The sequence below is a fragment of the Cryptomeria japonica genome, chromosome 4 (assembly GCF_030272615.1).
Source record: "Cryptomeria japonica chromosome 4, Sugi_1.0, whole genome shotgun sequence".
NCBI classification, from domain to species: domain Eukaryota; kingdom Viridiplantae; phylum Streptophyta; class Pinopsida; order Cupressales; family Cupressaceae; genus Cryptomeria; species Cryptomeria japonica.
Window position 1 is genome coordinate 433,815,528 of NC_081408.1, and position 18,879 is coordinate 433,834,406.

Genomic DNA, 18,879 nt, shown 5'->3' on the forward strand with positions numbered 1-18,879 from the left:
TTCATAACCCGTACGGGTTTTGTGAAACACAAAAAAATGTTTTTGGTTTTACATAACTCGTACAGGTTATTTAGAACTACGAATAATACTTTTTGTTTTTCAAAACCCGTGTGGGTTTTGGCTTGGTAAGAGGGTTGGAAAATGACCCTAAGGCTTGCAAGCCCATTTTCCCCCCATTTTTGTCCCTTTACATGTTTTTTCATCCTCCAACATGATTTCTCGACTTCGTCATCATCAGGTTTACAAATGATCAAGTGGGTATCTCTAAAATTACCACCATAATCTCGCACATCTTCTTAGTTTTCTGACCATATAATTTTTTACCTATTTTTGGACAACATTAGCATAGTAAACTTTAATTTTCTTTATCAGTGCCTTGACAGTCCTCACAGACATATGTCTACCATTTTTTTAATATCTTTTGATATACTCGACCAAATTCAAAATAAATTACATATTATTGTTCTACACTAGATTCTATACAGTTTTTAAAAAAAAATTTGCATTTTTTTATTTTGATGCAAGTTATGCCCATCGCACGAACATGTACCAAATTTTCAGGATGCGGTCACTTCAAAAAATCATTAAAAAAAATAACTCAACGAAAAAATACAAAAAAATACACAACTTATAGATCTCACTCTTACCTATCATCCTATCAAAGGGTTTTTCAAAATACTAAATATAACTATATATTTTGTGTAGTGCACGAAAACAACTATGTTATGTTTTTCTGAAAAAATCAGGAACAATTTTTCGTGCGTGAAAGTTTTGGCCCTCTTAATCTTATCCAATTTTTTAAAAAAATTAGTAGTTTAGAAACTAGATTCAGAGTAATACAATTCTTATTCTTTTCTCAACACCTAGTTTTGAGTGCATGACCTTCAAATATCTCTTTGAAGTTCAGGTTTACCTATTTTCAGAAAAAAAGAAAAAAGAAAAAAAGGTGGCCACTTATACCCCCCTTTTTGTTCACCATCTTGGTGCACTTACCCCGCGTGATCTCTCAAGACTCAGTTGTTGCTCATCTTCAACTTTTTTCACTTGCCTTTTCATCTCGCTTAGCCTTTTCTACCCTCTTTTTTTTCAAGAGATTGTTCAATTTTTTAGAAAAGTTCTCACCCAATCTCCGAAGGGAGCATGTCGTCTTCCTTACGAGGGGCAACTTATCGTATTAGTGCTTTATTTTTCTTTAAACAAAACGACAAGCTACATTGTCTCAAAGAGGGGCAAAATGAAGACACCTAAAATTGTTCTACCCTAATTAAATAAATATATTATTTATTTAATTGTTTTATCCTAAGCCTTATATTGATTATATAGATTTTTATTTATTTATTTAATTCACTTTTTGTCTTCTAGCCTTTCCTCATTTAAATAAATATTTTTTATTTATATAAATTATTCTTTCCCTAAATTAAATAAATATTTTATTTATTTAATTTGTCCCCACCTCTTCTATTAATTAAATAATTAATTATTTATTTAAATAATTCAGTAGCTTTTTCCATTCATGACACTTGTCATACATCTCTTAATGTACCTTTAACCACCTCTCTAATATTTTCCCCATTTCCTATAGCTACCCTCTAATCTAAGCCAATCATTCATCCTTCAACCTCTTAATCCTAGCTCTCCATTTTATAGGGTGCTCTCTATAAAAGATACCTCTTCCTCCCTTCTTTAATAATCAATCATTCAAGCAAAGTACCTACATTCTGCTAAATTGCACACACAACCACAATCCATTCTTTATTGAGCTCTTGTGCACACAAAATTTGAGAGCAACCATAACACATCAAGCACAATCAATGGACATAGGAGACAATGGATATCAAACCCTAATGAACGTGTGAATGGTATAATCTTGCTATTTTGATGTTTTGTATGTTTTAAGGTTCTTCATTGCTGTATGGTTGATTCATTGTAGAACTAGGGTTTTATGTGGTTAAATCATCGAGGTTTTACAATATTTGTTTCCAATTCCATCATATACATTTTTCAAACTGTCATGTTTTTGGCAAAATGCAAACTAGTCCTATTTATGATACATTAAATGCATGAAATCATAAGGATGATAGGGTACATATCGGCTTTCCATACTCCTCAGGTTGCTCATGTACATTGAACGCACTCAAATCAGTGGAATCTCTCCACCATAGCTCTACAACTATGCTCTTAAGCTCTCGTTCACTCTGCACTATGAACAATGAAAGTGATGGATACAAATGAGGTGGTCCCTCTTCCAATCTCATATTTATAGGGGTGCTAATCCTTTATGCTTGAGGTGACTCTTCGTGGTCACCGTGATCTCTCGAGACTCCATTCTTGCCCGTCTTTAGCCTTTTTCGCCTACCTTTTCATCCTGATTAGCCTTTTCTAGCCTCTCTTTTTTTCAAGAGATTGTCCAATTTTTTTAGAAAAGTTTTCACTCAATCTCTTGATGGAGCGTGTCGTCTTCCTTACCAGGGCCAACTTATCATGTTAAAGTGCTTTATTTTTCTTTGAAACAACGTGACAAGATGCATTATCTCAAAGAGGGGAAAAATGAAGACACCTCAAATTGTCCTATCCTAATTAACTTATAAATATTTTATTTATTTATTTGTTGTATCCTAAGATTTCTATTAGTTAAATAGATTTTTATTTATTTAATTAATTCACTTATCATCTTCTAGCCTTTCCCCATTCAAATAAATATTTTTATTTATTTGAATTATCCTTTCCCTATTTTATTTATTTATTTTGTCCCCATCTCTTCTATTAATTAAATAAATATTTATTAATTTAATTAATTATGTAGCTTTTTCCCTTCATGACACTTGTCATTCATCTCTTAATTTACCTTTAACCACCTTTCTAATAGTTTCCCCATTTCCTATACCTACTGTCTAATCTAAGCCGACCATTCATCCTTCCAACTCTTAATCCTAGCTCTCCATTTTCTAGGGTGATCTTTATAAAAGATACCTCTTCCTCCCTTCTTTAATAATTAATCTTTCAAGCAAAGTACTTACATTTTGCCAAATTGCACACACAACCACAATCCATTTTTTATTGAGCTCTCGTGCACACAAAATCCGAGAGCAACCATAACACATCAAGCAAGATCAATGGAGATAGGAGACAATGGAGATCAAACCCTAGTGAACATGCAAATTGGATAATCTTGTTATTTTGACGTTTTGCATGTTTTTAGGTTCTTCATTGGTGTATGGTGGATTCATTGCAGAAATAGGGTTTTATGTGGTTGAATCATTGAGGTTTTACAATATTCGAGTTTCTAATTCCATCGTATATTAGAAATTTGCATATCAATGCCCCTTTCCATTATATTCTAGGCCCGCTTCTATTAAAGTAACCTTTATTTAATAAAAAGAATACAAATGATGCATCCTCAATTGAGACTAGGCACACAATCCAAGTTTTATCTATATTTATCTACACTCATTCCCAATATTGGTCTTGATCCTCAGTTTTAGTCCTGCCATAGATGACTCATAGTCACAAAAGTGAACTTGATCACTTTTGCACTTGCAAAAATGATCCTTTCACTTCTAGAATTCAAACCTTGACTTAGGGATAATTTTACCTATTCTTTTGACTATCATGTGTGAAATTAAGGCAAGTGTTTCATTTGGCTCTTGGTGTTACATTTAAAGGGCTAACCCTAGTTCATTTTAAGTAGTGCTACATTGGTTCATCCCCTAATGGTATTCTAGAGTTATTGCTTACTATTTGCACATGCATGAACATGAACATACTATTAGAATGTCTACATTACACAAGCATCTAACATGTCTTCCATGTTTGAGAGCATTGTCCTCTATTATTCATCTAGCCATTGAATTTGCATCCTCATATAGTTTGACACATCACAGTAATTATCCATCCCTACCTCGTACAAACCATACAACACAAGAACTTATTTTTGTGTGACAACAAGTTGAGGCCAACAAGGTTAGCCTACATTGGCATTTCGAAAACTATAGAGATGAAATCCCTAAGCACACATTAGATTTTCTAGTTAGATCACACTTGCTCTTGTGAGATTAAATTAATATTCGTAGAAGTGATCCATAACTAGTATACCTATCTTTAAAGGAATATAAGTAAAGTAGGCTGAAATATATCATGTTTGTTCATTATTCCACTTCTAAAATTATTATGTTATTATATTATAATTAATATTTATTATTCCACTTTTAAAATTATTATGTTATTATATTATAATTAATATTAAATTATTATAATATTATGACATTGTAATTAATATTAAATTATTATTAAGATATAATTATATTATTATAATTTTATATTTCTATTAAACTTTTGACCAAAGAAAAAAATCTATTAAGGGTACGATCCCATGAGAGGGCTTAAGCTTCTATTTTTTAGGAAGAGGAGGTCCAATGAAGAGAAAAAAACTAGAGGAGGTCCCATGAAGAGAAGAAAACTTTGCTATGGAGAAAATTTGGAATCTTTTTCTAAAAAAATAGAAGCTCCTACTTTTTAGGCTTCAATATTTTAGTGGGTGAAAATGAGGTGGGGCAAGAAATTGCCCCATCAGGGTAAGGATGTTATGTGCCACTTGTCAAATATTTTTTTTTCTTGTTTTATTTCTCCACATAGTATAGAAGACAAAGGTATTATATTCATTAGACCACTAACTTCCCTAAATAAAAATACTTTTTAGCTTTTTTTACATTTAAGTGGTACAATAGATAGTCAAATTAAACGTGTCTAGTTTTTATTGACAATGTTTTTGCATCCATTATGTGAGTATAATATACCTTCAACCTAGCAATAGATAAAGAATTTAGAATCATGATATTTTTTGGCTCCAAGAGAATAAATTAAGAAGCTACTCATAAAATTGTGTACAACTCTTTAAATCAATGTTTAGATCACACTCACCCATGCATCATTAGGAAAGGATCATTTACTGATAAAATATTTATTGATTCAAAATCATTCATGTGAGAATCACTAATATTTTTACATTATGAAACTTTTGCCACAAATTTTTTAATTAAATATTTTTTAATATAATTTTAAATATTCCTTTTACTATTTATTTGTTTATCATTTTTAACTCCTATTACATTTAAGGTAAATTTTAGATATGAATACTTTTTACTCTAGATAAACAAATTATTCCCTTCCTTTTATTTTTTAAAAAAAGATTCTTATTATATAATGATGAAATTGACATATCCATAAAATTTCCTTACTTAATTCTGTACCAGTTTTGAAATTAATGTCTTCATAAATTGACATATTAACAAATAGCTTAATTTTTTTCCCTTTTCAATTGTAAAAAATACTAATATTTTATTAAATAGATAAAAATTAAAAATATGAAGAAAAGGGAGGAGGAAGCAAGGGATAAAAAAGTTTTCTCCCGTGTTGAATAATCTCCATTTAGATGAACTCATTTTATGATTGATGAAAAATTTAGAACACATTGAGATTTGGCCTGCATCATCCCATCCATACGTTGCAAAAGGAGAAAAAAATAAAATAGATGGGTCAATGAATCCATGCAAGTGGAGAGAGGCATTCATAGAAACTTTAAGATATCCAAACAGCAGTAAAGCCAAAGACTAAAGAGGGAGAGGGAACACCCATGCATTTGATTTGTGTTTGCTCTGCATATTTTCTCAAATCTCTAACTCGAAGCAGGGCGGAACACACTCCTATTTAATCCTCATTAGCCCCAAATTTGAACAGATCGAGAAATCCATTCCTATTTCATAGTGCTTTTAATGCTTTTAATTTGTGATTTTAATGACTGATTTCGATCATGCCATTACTTTTTAGTCTTAACTTCCAATCTCTCTTTTGATTTCATGGATGCAGTATCAGATAACAGTAAGAGGCGCTTAAATCATTCATTTAATTTCAATTTCAATGTGGCACGATTCATTTCTAATTTGAGAGCCCGCTATGTTGATGCCCGTTCATGACCTGTAGTTTTTCCCTTGGTTATCCAGCACCAACACAAGCCTCGGCTTTTCTTCTCTTGGTGTGACACAGCAGATCCAATCAGAATACTAACGCTCTGCATTAATATATTAACACCCATCTCGTCTTTTGGCCATTTTTTAATGTTAACAACCATCTCTTCTATTGGGCATTTTTTGTGACTCTAAATACCATTCCGGCCTTCAGCAAAACCAAATCAAGCTTTGTGGAATCTTAAACTGATTTTCTGGATTGCCATGCTCGTTGTTTTCAGCGAATTTGTTATTAAAAAACTGTAGAACCAATAAGTAAATCACTACGCTCTGTTGGAGTCAGCTGCTAGTGCAGTGGTGGCCCTGCACCCTTTTCCTCTACAGATCCATCAGCAGCAGCAGGTGGGCACATGGGCCGAGGTAGAGGGAAGGGCAAGAAACTAACAGCGGTTTCAAAACATGAGGAGCCAGGAAGTGGAGGGGAGGATTCTATTCCTCCTAGTGCTTACAGGAGAAGAGGGCGCCCTCTTGTACAGAAGGGGGCTAAAGACGAGGTAGATGCCGATGAAGAGGATATCGAAAATATGATTGATGAAGAAGAGGAGGATGTAAAACCAGCAAAGGAAATCAAAGCGACTGAGAATGGGAAGAAGAGGAAAAGGCATGTTTCACAAAGCACAGATAGTCATAGCATGGATTTGGGTGGTGATAAAAATGGGACATCAGCCAGATCTGCAATGGACGAACCCACAAAGCCAAATGCCTTGGCAAGGAATGGAAGCAGGCGCAAAAGCAAGCCCAGGCGAGCAGCAGAAGCTGGCGTAGAATGTAAATCACATGAATCTCTTACACTGAAAATTCTAAACATATCTTTACATGCAATAAAGCCTTTTTATGTTTACCCTCTGTTTTCTTGTCATGCCAGGAGTTGGAGGAAAACCCATCCGCATGTCTCTCACTTGTTTGGGACAACTTTTGACCCTTGGCAAGAAGGCGTCGTAATCAGTTCTTTTTATTTTGTAACTTAGATTTCAGTTACTTTGTTGATTGGATGAATGAATGATAAATGTTCCACTCCATCCAGTACGGTTTTCAAGGCCAAATAGGTATGGAATGAGATCAATTGCTCATTGTTGGATCAGTTCAAATTTTTGTTCCCAATGATATATTTTTATAATGATGATTTTGTGATATAGAATCCTTGATTTCTTTTTGACTTGGCCCCTATTTTGCAAACTTTGGGTGTCAATGAAACTCCGGAAGTAGGGAGAACAAATGGATTGTGTGATTTTTCACCAATCCGTGATTTACACAGGACCGCCTTCCTTTACCAATATACATAATGAAAATCTATTCTTATCGTTAAGCTCTACGTTCTGTTTGGCGCTCCTCATCAAGCACTTCAAGTATTTTGAAACTGATCTGTACTGGATTTTGATTTGCGAGAAATAAATTTATTCATTTTATCCAAGAAAACCAAATAATTCTGGAAGAACTCCTAACAGTGCTAACAACTATTTACTTTTCACTTTCCTAGCTCTTATAAATAGTGTGTGGCAATGCATTCACTTTGTTTGGTAAACATGACGCGGAAAAAAATTCACGAATTTCATGTTCATGCACTTGAACACGGGGCTTGTTAGGAACCCCAATCCACCGAGCCCCCATCACCAAAATGCTAATTAAGTGCTAATCAGCATAAGCCATATATATAATAATTTTGGGAATGTGATTTGTCTAAACAAAACAAATCTCAAATGTGTAAATAGTTGAGATAAGAGACAAGCATTTTCTATCTATCCTTTTGCAAGTTTGCAAGGCTGTGGTAGAATTCATTGTCATAGGCTCATAGCCATTTGCAAGTTTGCAAGGCTGTGGTAGAATTCATTGTCATAGGCTCATAGCCATAGAAAATTTCTGTCAGAGAGCAACCCCTATTTAAGCACAACAGTGATATAGCTCAGATTTACCTCATAGCTGCAGCCTAACAATCCACATGTCTATCATTACCTAGTGCTAATTTGGCTAATGTTACAGAATACCAAACCTTAAATACACCATCTTCAAGACTAAATAACTATGAAGTATGATCATCAGAGCAATGTTTTTTGCAAACCTGCCCTGGCACTTCAAAGTAAATTTATTGCCTTGTAATGACCTTTGCTGTAATCTTTCAGAGAGAAACCCAACACAGTGCTGAAAAATGTATCTGCAACCACTGCAGTACAGGCTCGGTTTTCTGGTCTGACAAATTAGCTGGATAAGGAGTTAAATTCTTACAAGGATCCCTGGATCTGTAGCAGAGGTCAAATCAAGTTTACAAGTCTCCACAGCATAATAAACTCCTCAAAGTTCTCCTTCATATAACTTGATTACATTCAATCTCCTTCTAAATAGATCTCAATTGTACAGTGTTAATATTTTATATATTGTCAGATCTTCATGTAGCACCATGACAATCTTTTCTGTCTGGAGACCATTCTATTGACCATCTTTGGGTCTATATAGAAGCTTCTCAAATACCGGTGAAATTCCATTCACACAATCAATGCTTGCGTTTCCGAGTATTACAATATGAGTATCCTTTGGATTCAGCTAATAATAGTCTCAGTTGCTTGAATGATATTGTTTGATGCCTGGCAGTTTACAACGGATATGTAGGATAATTGAAGTGCTTGCTCCGATACCTCTATATGTCTATAATCCAACTATTTCAGCAGCTGTCTTATTCTTGTCAAGTCCTTTTGCACGGTTCCACGATGCCATCCCTGCAACACTTCTTCGCGATTCTTTATCTTTTATTCCATCCTTCAATATGATTTATTTTCTTATTTCTTGCCTTGTGTCAACCTGCTTTAGTCCTTAACCTTTCCTTTTTTCATTTGTGCTGGCAGCTTCCTTTTAGCTACTTCAATTATTGTTGCAAAATTTATCGACAAAGTTTCTTTATATTGGATTCATCAATGTAGGTCTGAATTCTTGATTTTTGCCTTCCCTGCAATGCCATCTCTTTAACACTTATTCACGATTCTTTTTTTTTTCTATTCCATACTTCAATATGGTTTATTTTCTTATATCTTACCTTTTGTCAACCTGCTTTAATCCCTAACCCTCTCTTTTGGGGCGACAACTTCTTTTTAGCTACTTCTGTTGTGGTTGCAAATTTGCAATGTTTATTGGCTAACCTTTCGTCATAATGGATTCATCAATATAGGCTTTAATATTTGATTTTAGCCTTTCCATCTTTCCATTCTTGGATTACTACGTTTTGATATAAATCAAATAATTTTTATCAGTATCTCTTCACATTGGATTTTACCTTCCCCAGATGCCTTATTCTAGTTTCCAAATGATTAATCCTATACATTAATTTTATCCTCAATGTATCGAGCTTTGTGCACCTTATTTGGCCGCTCCCCAAAAATATTTGTTAGTTACACAACTTACCTTATAAGGGTACAGATGCATTGTTGTACTTATCCTTTTGTGTCATTTTATGCAATTGTGCTCCAGTGCATTTCTCCAAGTCTGCATCTTGCACCCTTCAAATCTGCAGATTGTGTAATATTTTTTTGTTCTTTTTGCGACGGTGTCATAGTCCAATTTTTTTGGATTTAGGCATTTTTCATATTCTTTGTCTTGCTGTTCCAAAGACTGACAAAATGTGTGTTCCTATATATCTGTACCGTACTTCTATTTTCAAACTGAATCTGTCCTTTTAGGACTTTTACTTGGGAACATTTCTCTATGGTCCTACAATCATTTGACCACCTAGTGGAAACCATGTATGCCATGCCAATTATAGTACTTGGTGAACTATTGCCTTTTCATCCACATTTCTTGGTTCACTATTATTACCTGTGCATTCTCTAAGACTTGATTTGGAATATTTTCTTTCAAAATAATCCTCCATGGCATATAAGTAATGGTTGCCTCCATGAATTATTGCATGCTATTGTCTCCAAACAAAATATTGGTCAATGTCTCAAGCGATAAATTTTCAATCTATTATGTCTCTAATTTATTAAGCATCATATTTGTGGCACCATGATTTCTATGGTTTATTATGGTCTTCAGTGGTTAATATCCTTTTGAACAGAATGGTGCTTATGTATGATGGTATCAGAAGGTTCGTTGGAACAAATTTGCCAAATGCAGCAACATTTTCATATGAATCTAGTCTTCTATGTCCTTCGGTATATTTGGTCCAAAGTGAATCCCGTGGTTAGCCTAATCTAATGGTATGCTGTCTATTCTCCAATGCAATGCTTCAAATGGATTCATGCTAAGAGAAATTTTGAATCCATTATTCTAGGAAAATTTAATCTTATACAAATTGAAGTAACATACCTGTTTGGTTGGATGTTCTACCACTTCTAGTGTTGGCATGTCTTCAAGTATCTGTACTCTAGTTTGTAATTCAGATTCAAACCAATTTTTAGATGGAGATCCTTCTGAAATGTGAGGTATACTTATAATCTTGGTTTGCTGTCATCTTCACAAGAACTTCATGATCATCTAGTTTGAAGACTTCTACTAGACCTCTTTGACATTTGGTTCACCATCCGTTTGGTGTGGTAGTGTAAATAATCCAGTTCTGTCAATTATGATTGTAAGCAATATGGTTTTCTTTGTCAACTGTCTTTGGCAGTCTGGCTTCCTGATTTCCTGCATATGTAAATCAAGTGCTTCGTACATATTTTTTTTTTAACCTCTATAAATATGACCTAAATATTTTCTTCATGTTGCAAGAAGCAATCAACTTCCATCTAGTTACCTACTCATTTAGGTACATATCCTACATTAGTGCCTCATTATACTTTCCCATAATGCTTGTATATTAAACCGTTTAAAATTCTTCCTGCAATGGTCTTCTGACATAATTGTGACTGGATGCTTGCACCCACTCAATGCATCTGGTGCTTTTCTTTCCCCACTTCACACAATTTACCTCAAGATGCTACTCACTGAAAGGCTCCTAATCTCTGCTGCGTTGGAGTCAAGTTTGATTGGGTAAAGAAGCATTGCAGAATGTGACTATCTGTCCTTATTCATATTTTCTTTCAAGTACTGTGCTGCATCTTTTGTGCACACGTGTATGTAAATCCAAGTCTAGAGCCGGGTAGTTCATTGATGAGTTTATAGCATCCAATGTTCATATGCCATTGCTTTTCTGCCCGACATTCATAGTCCTCTTGAGCCATAATTACAATCAGGAGTACATACTGGAAAAACATAGATTTTGACATTTCTAGGATTTGTTATTTAACTTATTTCATGAATCTTCTCTTCAGTTCTTGATGCTTTCTTCACACTGTGCATCTATTCATATTTCTTTCCTGTCTTCTGCAATTTGGGTTTCAACTGAGAAATCTGAGAGAAGCCTTCCACAAATCACTTTTAATAGCCTCCTGGGCTACTTTTGTCTCTGTTGTATTTCTGAGCATCTAATTTTTTATAGTTGTCTGAATTTCTTTAGGATCAACAAGCAGGCTTGCTTCCAAAATTATGACTCTGGAGTCTTTACTAATACTTTCGTGCTGGTTCAAGGTCTACTAAGGTTGGAAAATAGCGTTTTCGCAGTTAATTCCTCCAATGCCAATATTTTAATATCCACCGAATCAAAATCTGTCATATTCAATTTGATTTCAATTTACTACAATCTGTCATGAAACTGCTAGTTAATATTCGGTTAATATCTCTTGTGGGATTGTTAGACATGTCTGACACTGCTTCTTGCAGGATTATTAGCTAATAAGTTTCCACCATTCTTTACAAGACCATTGTCTGAAGGTCTTAATCATTGTTGCCACCATTGTTTATTGGATTGCTGGTTAAGTATTTAGTCGTAATGGACACCATCCTGTATGTGCGACTATTGGATTATCATGGTTTTTGTCACCATCCCTCCTTGGACTACTATCTTATCATGTTTTTTGCCACCATTCATTGCAGCATGGTTGCCTATAAACAGAGAAATGACTGCATGGTTTTCCAAAACAAAAAGTCATTTATGCTGATTTGATGAATTATAACCATCAGAAGGTCAACGGGGCAACTAATGTTGTAAGTTTGTTGTGGATTTATATTGGTATTTATTTTTATGTTATTGATGTTGGAATAATTGTCAATCAATTATTATGTTTAGTCAACACAATTATACAATGTCAATGTTGTAGAAAAAGTAAAACCAATAACAAAATTCAACACAATTGTAAAGACAAACAGAACTGAATTCTTCTCACATAACAAATACCATACAAATAGGACAGTCTACAATGCATTGAAGTCAGTCCTGGTCAAAATATTGGCGAGTACTATGTCTGATGTCTTTAATTTGTCGTTTCTTATTTGTTTTCTTTTGTGGCAAGGGTCTGAGGAGTTGCTATGACATGTTGGCTGACATGGCCTAGATCAGCTAGGTCAGCATATTAAGTATAGAAGTTATAAAAATTGTCTCGTTTTTGATTCAAGTGAAAATTAAAGATTTGATTTGTTGATTTCGTTAAGGTTGATAATTACAAAAACAAATATAAATGTAATGTCAAAATTATAATTATGTGAATTAATTTTGTTAATGATTTATGTGATGTGTTTGTCCTTCAATTTTCTTTTTGGAGACTATTTTCCAATAATTAGAAAGTGCAGTTACTGGCTTCCTTATGGATTAAGTGCCTATTTGGAGCCATAATAAGAGCCCCCTTCAAAAGGCTTTTTGTCGTTGATGAGTTTGACTTCTTTAGCAAAAATTGTTTTTTCTTAAGCTGCCTGTTTAGTAATGTTATCTGACCATTCTATTTAGTATTCTTTGTTATCAGTTACTCAACATCCCTGATCTTTTTTGTAGGAATACGAGGTCATACATTTGTTCCATTTCTTCAATGCAAGATAAAAATAAGATAATTATTGTATATTGATAATAGGTATATTTTGATATGGGGCAGTTGTTCTAATTTATACAATGTATAATCCTCGCTTTACTACTCTATAGGATATACAATAGCTAGATGATAGTTTTGCACATTTTTCTTGTTAATTGTAATCTGTCTGGTTTTATTCTTGTTAGACCTTCTTCCCCAGTTCACAGGATTGTAGTGTATATTGGTCTCAATAGGGTTTACTCTTGCTTGGGCTTTATCCTCTTTCACAATTTTTTAACTCTTTCAATTTGTCCATCAGATTGTGGGTTAAGGTTGCTATTAAATATTTAATTGTCTTTAAATATTTGAATGTCTTTTGATAAATGTCTTATTAGGGTTTTTATTTCTAAAAAATCCTCGTGACATTTTGTATATGTAGAATATATTCTTGGGGAGTACAGATACTAACTTTGAAGTTTGGTATGTCATTTTACATGAATTATTCTAACCTTTTTAGTTAATCTATCTACCACCACCATGATTTGATAATGGTTCTTGTGGTACATGGATGGTTGGTGACAAAATCTATGGATATCTTTTCTTTTATATTAGCTGGACTCACAGAGACATTAAGTTTTCTGCTCGAGGTATTCTCTTAGTTTTTAAATGACATAGGCTTCTTTTTCTCTATACATTTTTTCATGCATTTCCTATATAAATTTGGCTTCTCATGGGTCCTAATTAAGCCAAATGGTTTGCAAATAGACTATCATTGAATTCATACGAGGTTGTATATTTAAGTTTGTTATTTGAACTTATGATGGCCTTCAGTGGCAAAGGTTGTTGTAGTCTATATATTGGTGCGAAGCTCTTTACACTACAGAGTTTCATAACGTCTTATTGTGTATTTGCTATTTCATGATTTTGTATTCAAGTTTCGTTTTATTATTGGAAATTGAATGCTATCTCAAACAGATGTTTGTGATAACGTTTAATTTATTTGTTTTTATACATATTTAGGTCTATATTCATCAAAGATTTTCTACCATCTACGTTATCTACTTAAAAGTTCCTTATTGGATGGTACGTTCCCAAAATCCTTGATTTTAAGGCAGTATTTCTAAGTTTGAATGGCTCGAATAAGTTCTAGTTCTCATTCAAATATGAAACACCTTTTGTAAGTGCTTGCCTTTGTAAGCTATTGCATTTTTATGATGAGATAAAACTACTCCTATGGTGTAGCTGCTAGGGTATCTGGATATTAAAGGCTTTTTTTGGGTTGATTAATATTTGATGGGTGCTTCTAATGGTGTGTTATGGCGGACATTGAATGATTTTGTTCTCTTGGTCTTTTTCTTAGAGATTCTTGTAAAGGTAAAGTTACGGTGCAGAATCTAAGGATGAATCTTTTGTGGGATTCTGCTAGTCCTTGAGAATTTTGATATAATTTATGTTGTGTATGTCGATCTCAAAGTACTTTGATTAACTTGGGATCAACTTCTTGTTCTTGTTAGAAACTACATGCTGTAGGTATTAAATATTTTCTTTGAAAAAGGTGCACTTACTTTTGCATTAAGTTTATGAACTGAGTCAATACTATTTCTGAAGTCTTTTGTGCACTTCATGTTTTCCTAAAGATTTTAACTCTAATTGGATCTAATTATGCAATTTATGTTAAAAGTAATTGGATCTAATTATACAATTTATGTTAAAAGTTGTAGTCTTCTGCCATAATTTGCTAACAAGGGAGAAAATATAAACGTAATATTAATTCCAACCCTGCAAATAAACAGAAAACTGAACAAAACAAATTGTAGGAAGAAAAATTTATGACAATTGAGAGAAACCCACAAATTCAAATAACTTAATTTATGTAGAAACTTTGAGGATTTTCTATTATGATTCAGATAGTACATTGTCTAGTTTTCCCTACAACACTTTTAACCTTAGTACAATCTTTTTCTCTTTTTTAATTACTTTACAATTATCTAGCAATTGACTTCTAACGGTCATTGCAATAGTGTATTTTCCCCCTTTCATTATATACATTACACTTTGTTTTCCATTATAAAAAATACATATTTGCATCTTATAGTCCCTAACAATGGTCCCAATCTTAACATGTTCACTCACCGAGGACAACACAATGCCAGCTATACTTTGTAGCGAAGTTTTAAAACTTGTGACATGGCAAAACTTGGCAACCCAATTTTGGTTTGGACTCAGTGGCTTGGCAAAACTAAGCAAATTAAAAAAAAATGAAATTCATTAACTAGGCAAAATTTGGTGTCAGGTGAGTTTTCAGCACAGATTTGTTAAGTACTTGTGAATACTTTCTGCAATTTAGTCCACAACTTGCCAAAAATTTCCTGCGAATTAGTGGGCGTGTTACTTGGCTGCAATTGCAGCTTTTGAGTTTTAAATCTATGCATTCTAGTATTACATCAACATATCAATTGGCAACTATGTTTGCTTTACATCTGTATATCTGCTTGGCAAATGGTAGTCTTCTGGCTGTTGTGCACTTGCTAGTTTTCACCACTTCGGCTACAATAGGATTTCATTTCTGGTTTTTATTCTTGTAGGGAACTGGCTGTTGTGATTGCCCTTTCAGGTTTTCAACTACCTGTTAAGGTTATCTAATCCCCTTCACAGATTTTGAGTTGGACTCCCCTGACTTAATCATTTGCTTGAAAACTTCAATGTCTTTGTCTGCCCTCCCAAAATCATAAGATTATGTAAAAAATGGTGTCCTTCTGGACCATTTTGCATGTGGTAGGGCAACACCTCATTTCTTCAATAGTTTGTTGTAATTGAGGAACAATTGCCATATGCCTTCATGGTATTCAACTTATCAATTTTTTCTTACATCCAGGCATCCCAGGCTCTCATTTCAACCAACTTGTTTGTTGTCCCCGTTGTCTGCTGATAGGTATTGTAAATATATCTGAACTTGTTACTTACCATTCAGCTCACACATTGATTATGATATCCTACATTCTTTCTTGATTGTATTTAACACTAATGCCCATTGTAAATATATCTGAACTTGTTACTTACCATTCAGCTCACACATTGATTATGATATCCTACATTCTTTCTTGATTGTATTTAACACTAATGCCCAATGTTCTATTTTGCATTGCTTCCACATCTTGTTGTCGATAGATCTTCCTCATTTTCATTCAGCTACTTCAATTCTGCTTTTATAGGAAGTTCATTTGAGCCCCACAGATTATCATTCACAGCCTTAATCCGAGCTTTCAGTGGGAGACATCATTATCTTGCTCTATGCTCGCCCCATAGAAAAGCAGCCGATTCTTTCCGTTTGTATGTCATGTCTGCTTTTTCAACAACTTTGTTGCTGCCTTGATTGCTTCCTCTAAATCTTATCGTGGCTTAGCAATACAATTTTCAGAAGTTTATCTTATTTTTCATACTAACATATTCTTCCAGCAAGTGAGAACCAATTTAGTCATACTGACTACATCTGCCATTGCTTGTGCATTTCCAAGCTGCTTTACTATCACAGGGTATATGTTGGCAGTTATTGCTTGAACTTTCTAAGCTGCTTGACAGATCTCAGCATTCTGCTTAATCAATTCTATACTCTTGGTATATGGGGAACGACCAAAATCTAACTCCAGCAACCTTTTTTCCCTTGAAGAAGCTTGTGGATCAAGATCTAGAGTTTTTGGAAACTGTTGATGTGTGTTTTATGCACATACGAACACAAAATAAAATACTAAGGTATCTTATCCTCTCTTGAACAAAGTTTCTCAAATGCTATGCTTTGTGATAAAATGAGACAACACTGAGGTTACGAAATGTCAGGTCTTGACTTGTGAATAAGTTCAGTGGTTTGATGTGATAATGCTGGAATCACAAGGGGACTTACGTTGTACATGAATGCTTAATCTTATCATGGATTAGGATAGGTATGTTGATGACTTAGGATTTTGCACTGAAGTTCTTGATTCAATTTTAACAAGACTTTCTAAAAAAATGGCAAAGGGAATAGGGTTAAGGAAATCTATTCTAAGCCTAGGAATGTAGGCAATGATGAACAAATTTAATGGAGTCGACTGGGCAAGGTCTAACCATTAAGTCGAACAGATTTTGACACGAGCTTGGTGCAATCATTTAAAGTATACTTCATAGATTTTCAAACTATTACCATCAAGCATTGAGACCATCCAAATTGATGCATAACAATGGATATGTAACAATTGAAGTTAAGTTTGCATAAATTTCTAGTTGACCATGCACGATGCACTAACAATCAACAAGAGGCTAATGGTATGGATTAATAGATTCCACACAATTATACTCAACAATTTTTTCATTCAATCTAACAAATATGAAAGCAAATTTTAATCTAAAATTTGTTGTGATGTATTCACACATCGCCCCATTGCAAATGGAGACCCCTGCTTTTTGCCTTCTAGGGTTTGTTTTCTACGTCTTTTAGGGTTTTTGTCTGTTAGCCTTTGAGTGTTGTCAGGGGAATCGTTGGATAACAGGCTCTGCTGGAGTTAGGGTGAGTCAGTGGATGCTCCATGTTAGGGTTTCTTTCAAGGTCTTCCTTTGGCTTAGCTTTGCTGAATTGTGTCTTGTTTGAGTTCAAGTGAGTCAGTGAGTCAGTGTCATCTCTCAGGTCCAGGCCAAATTCCTCCATTTGATCCTCAATTTTGGCCTTAGGCTTTGAGAATGAAGATTTTTGAGCTGAGTAAGAGGCAAGTTGGCCTGGAGATGATGGGAGAAGTCTTGAAAAGTTATATCCAAGGCAAGGAAAGGAGGCTAGAGGTGTGAAATGAGCTTAAACTAGGAATTTCGCTCCTAACCCTTCCAAAGGGTCCAGAGCAAAATCCTCAATAAACACCTTTTTTCTTCCTTGTTTGCACTACGAACCTTGTTCCTTGGACATAGTGGGGATAGATTGATGTACTCTTGCCAAGAGAAGTGAATGAAGGCACTGAGAGGTGAGGATTTTGTCCAGGAACATGATTTTCGCTCTTGACCCTTCCAAAGGGTCCAGAGCGAAATTCCTTATGAACCTCGTTTTCTCCCTTGTTTAGACCAACATTCTAGTTTTGAAGTGATGGAATGTGAAAATGTGAAGGATTTTGGCCTAGAACATGATTTTTGCTCCTGACCCTTCCAAAGGGTCTAGAGTGAAAATCCTTGTAAACCTCATTTTCTTCCTTGGTTTGGTTAACTTTTGGTGTTATTGCCTTGAAAGGTGGTTGGACGCATGAAAAAATGAATTTTTTTTGCCTAAAGGATGAATTTCGCTCTTGACCCTTCCAAAGGGTCCAGAGCGAAATCCTTATTTTGACCTTCTATTTTGCCTTGAGCACTAGAAGGACCTTGTTTTGAGCTTATTTGGTGGTGGATTGCCTTGATTATGATGAAAGGAGGTTGGATAAATCAAGTTTGAAGGAGAATTGAGACAATGGAATGTGAAATCAACCTAAGTTGGAAATTTCGCTCCTGACCCTTCCAAAGGGTCTAGAGCGAAATTCCTAGATGGCACCCATTCCTTCCTTGTTTAGACCTAGATCTTAGTTTCTAAGGCATATTGTGAAAGTTTGGACATGTTCTTGCCTAAGGAAGTGATTGAAAGCATTGAAATGTGAGGGTTTTTGTCCAAGAATGAAATTTCGCTCCCGACCCTTCCAAAGGGTCCAGAGCAAAATTCTTTATTAACCTTATTTTTTACCTTGTTTGGGCTTAAAACCTTGTTCCTTGGTCTTGGAGGTGAATTGGAGTTGAAAGGATGAAGGAATATGCTAAAAACAAGAATTTTGCTCCTGACCCTTCTAGAGCCACCTTTTCCTTTCATTTTGTGTCAAGCTAAGCATGGATAAAGATGAATAGAGCTTAGAAGGATCCCTAGGCATGCCTTGGAGTTGTTTTTTTGCCATCAACAATGATGATTTTGAGCTAGGACATGAATTTCGCTCCTGACCCTTCCAAAGGGTCCAGAGCGAAATCCAAATGGGTCCTGTCCTTGGCCATGGTCTTGAGTGAATTTCTCCTTCCAGGCCTTCTTGGGG

General features: G+C 34.5%; 1 protein-coding gene across 1 annotated transcript; it reads left to right on the forward strand.

Annotated features, from left to right (window-relative positions):
• Positions 1-5,379: 5,379 nt before the first annotated feature.
• Positions 5,380-7,176, forward strand: LOC131030449 (uncharacterized). Its single transcript, XM_057961285.1, has 2 exons — positions 5,380-6,788; positions 6,886-7,176. Coding segments are annotated over exons 1-2 (420 nt in total). The 5' UTR covers positions 5,380-6,370; the 3' UTR covers positions 6,888-7,176.
• The last annotated feature ends 11,703 nt before the right edge of the window (positions 7,177-18,879 follow it).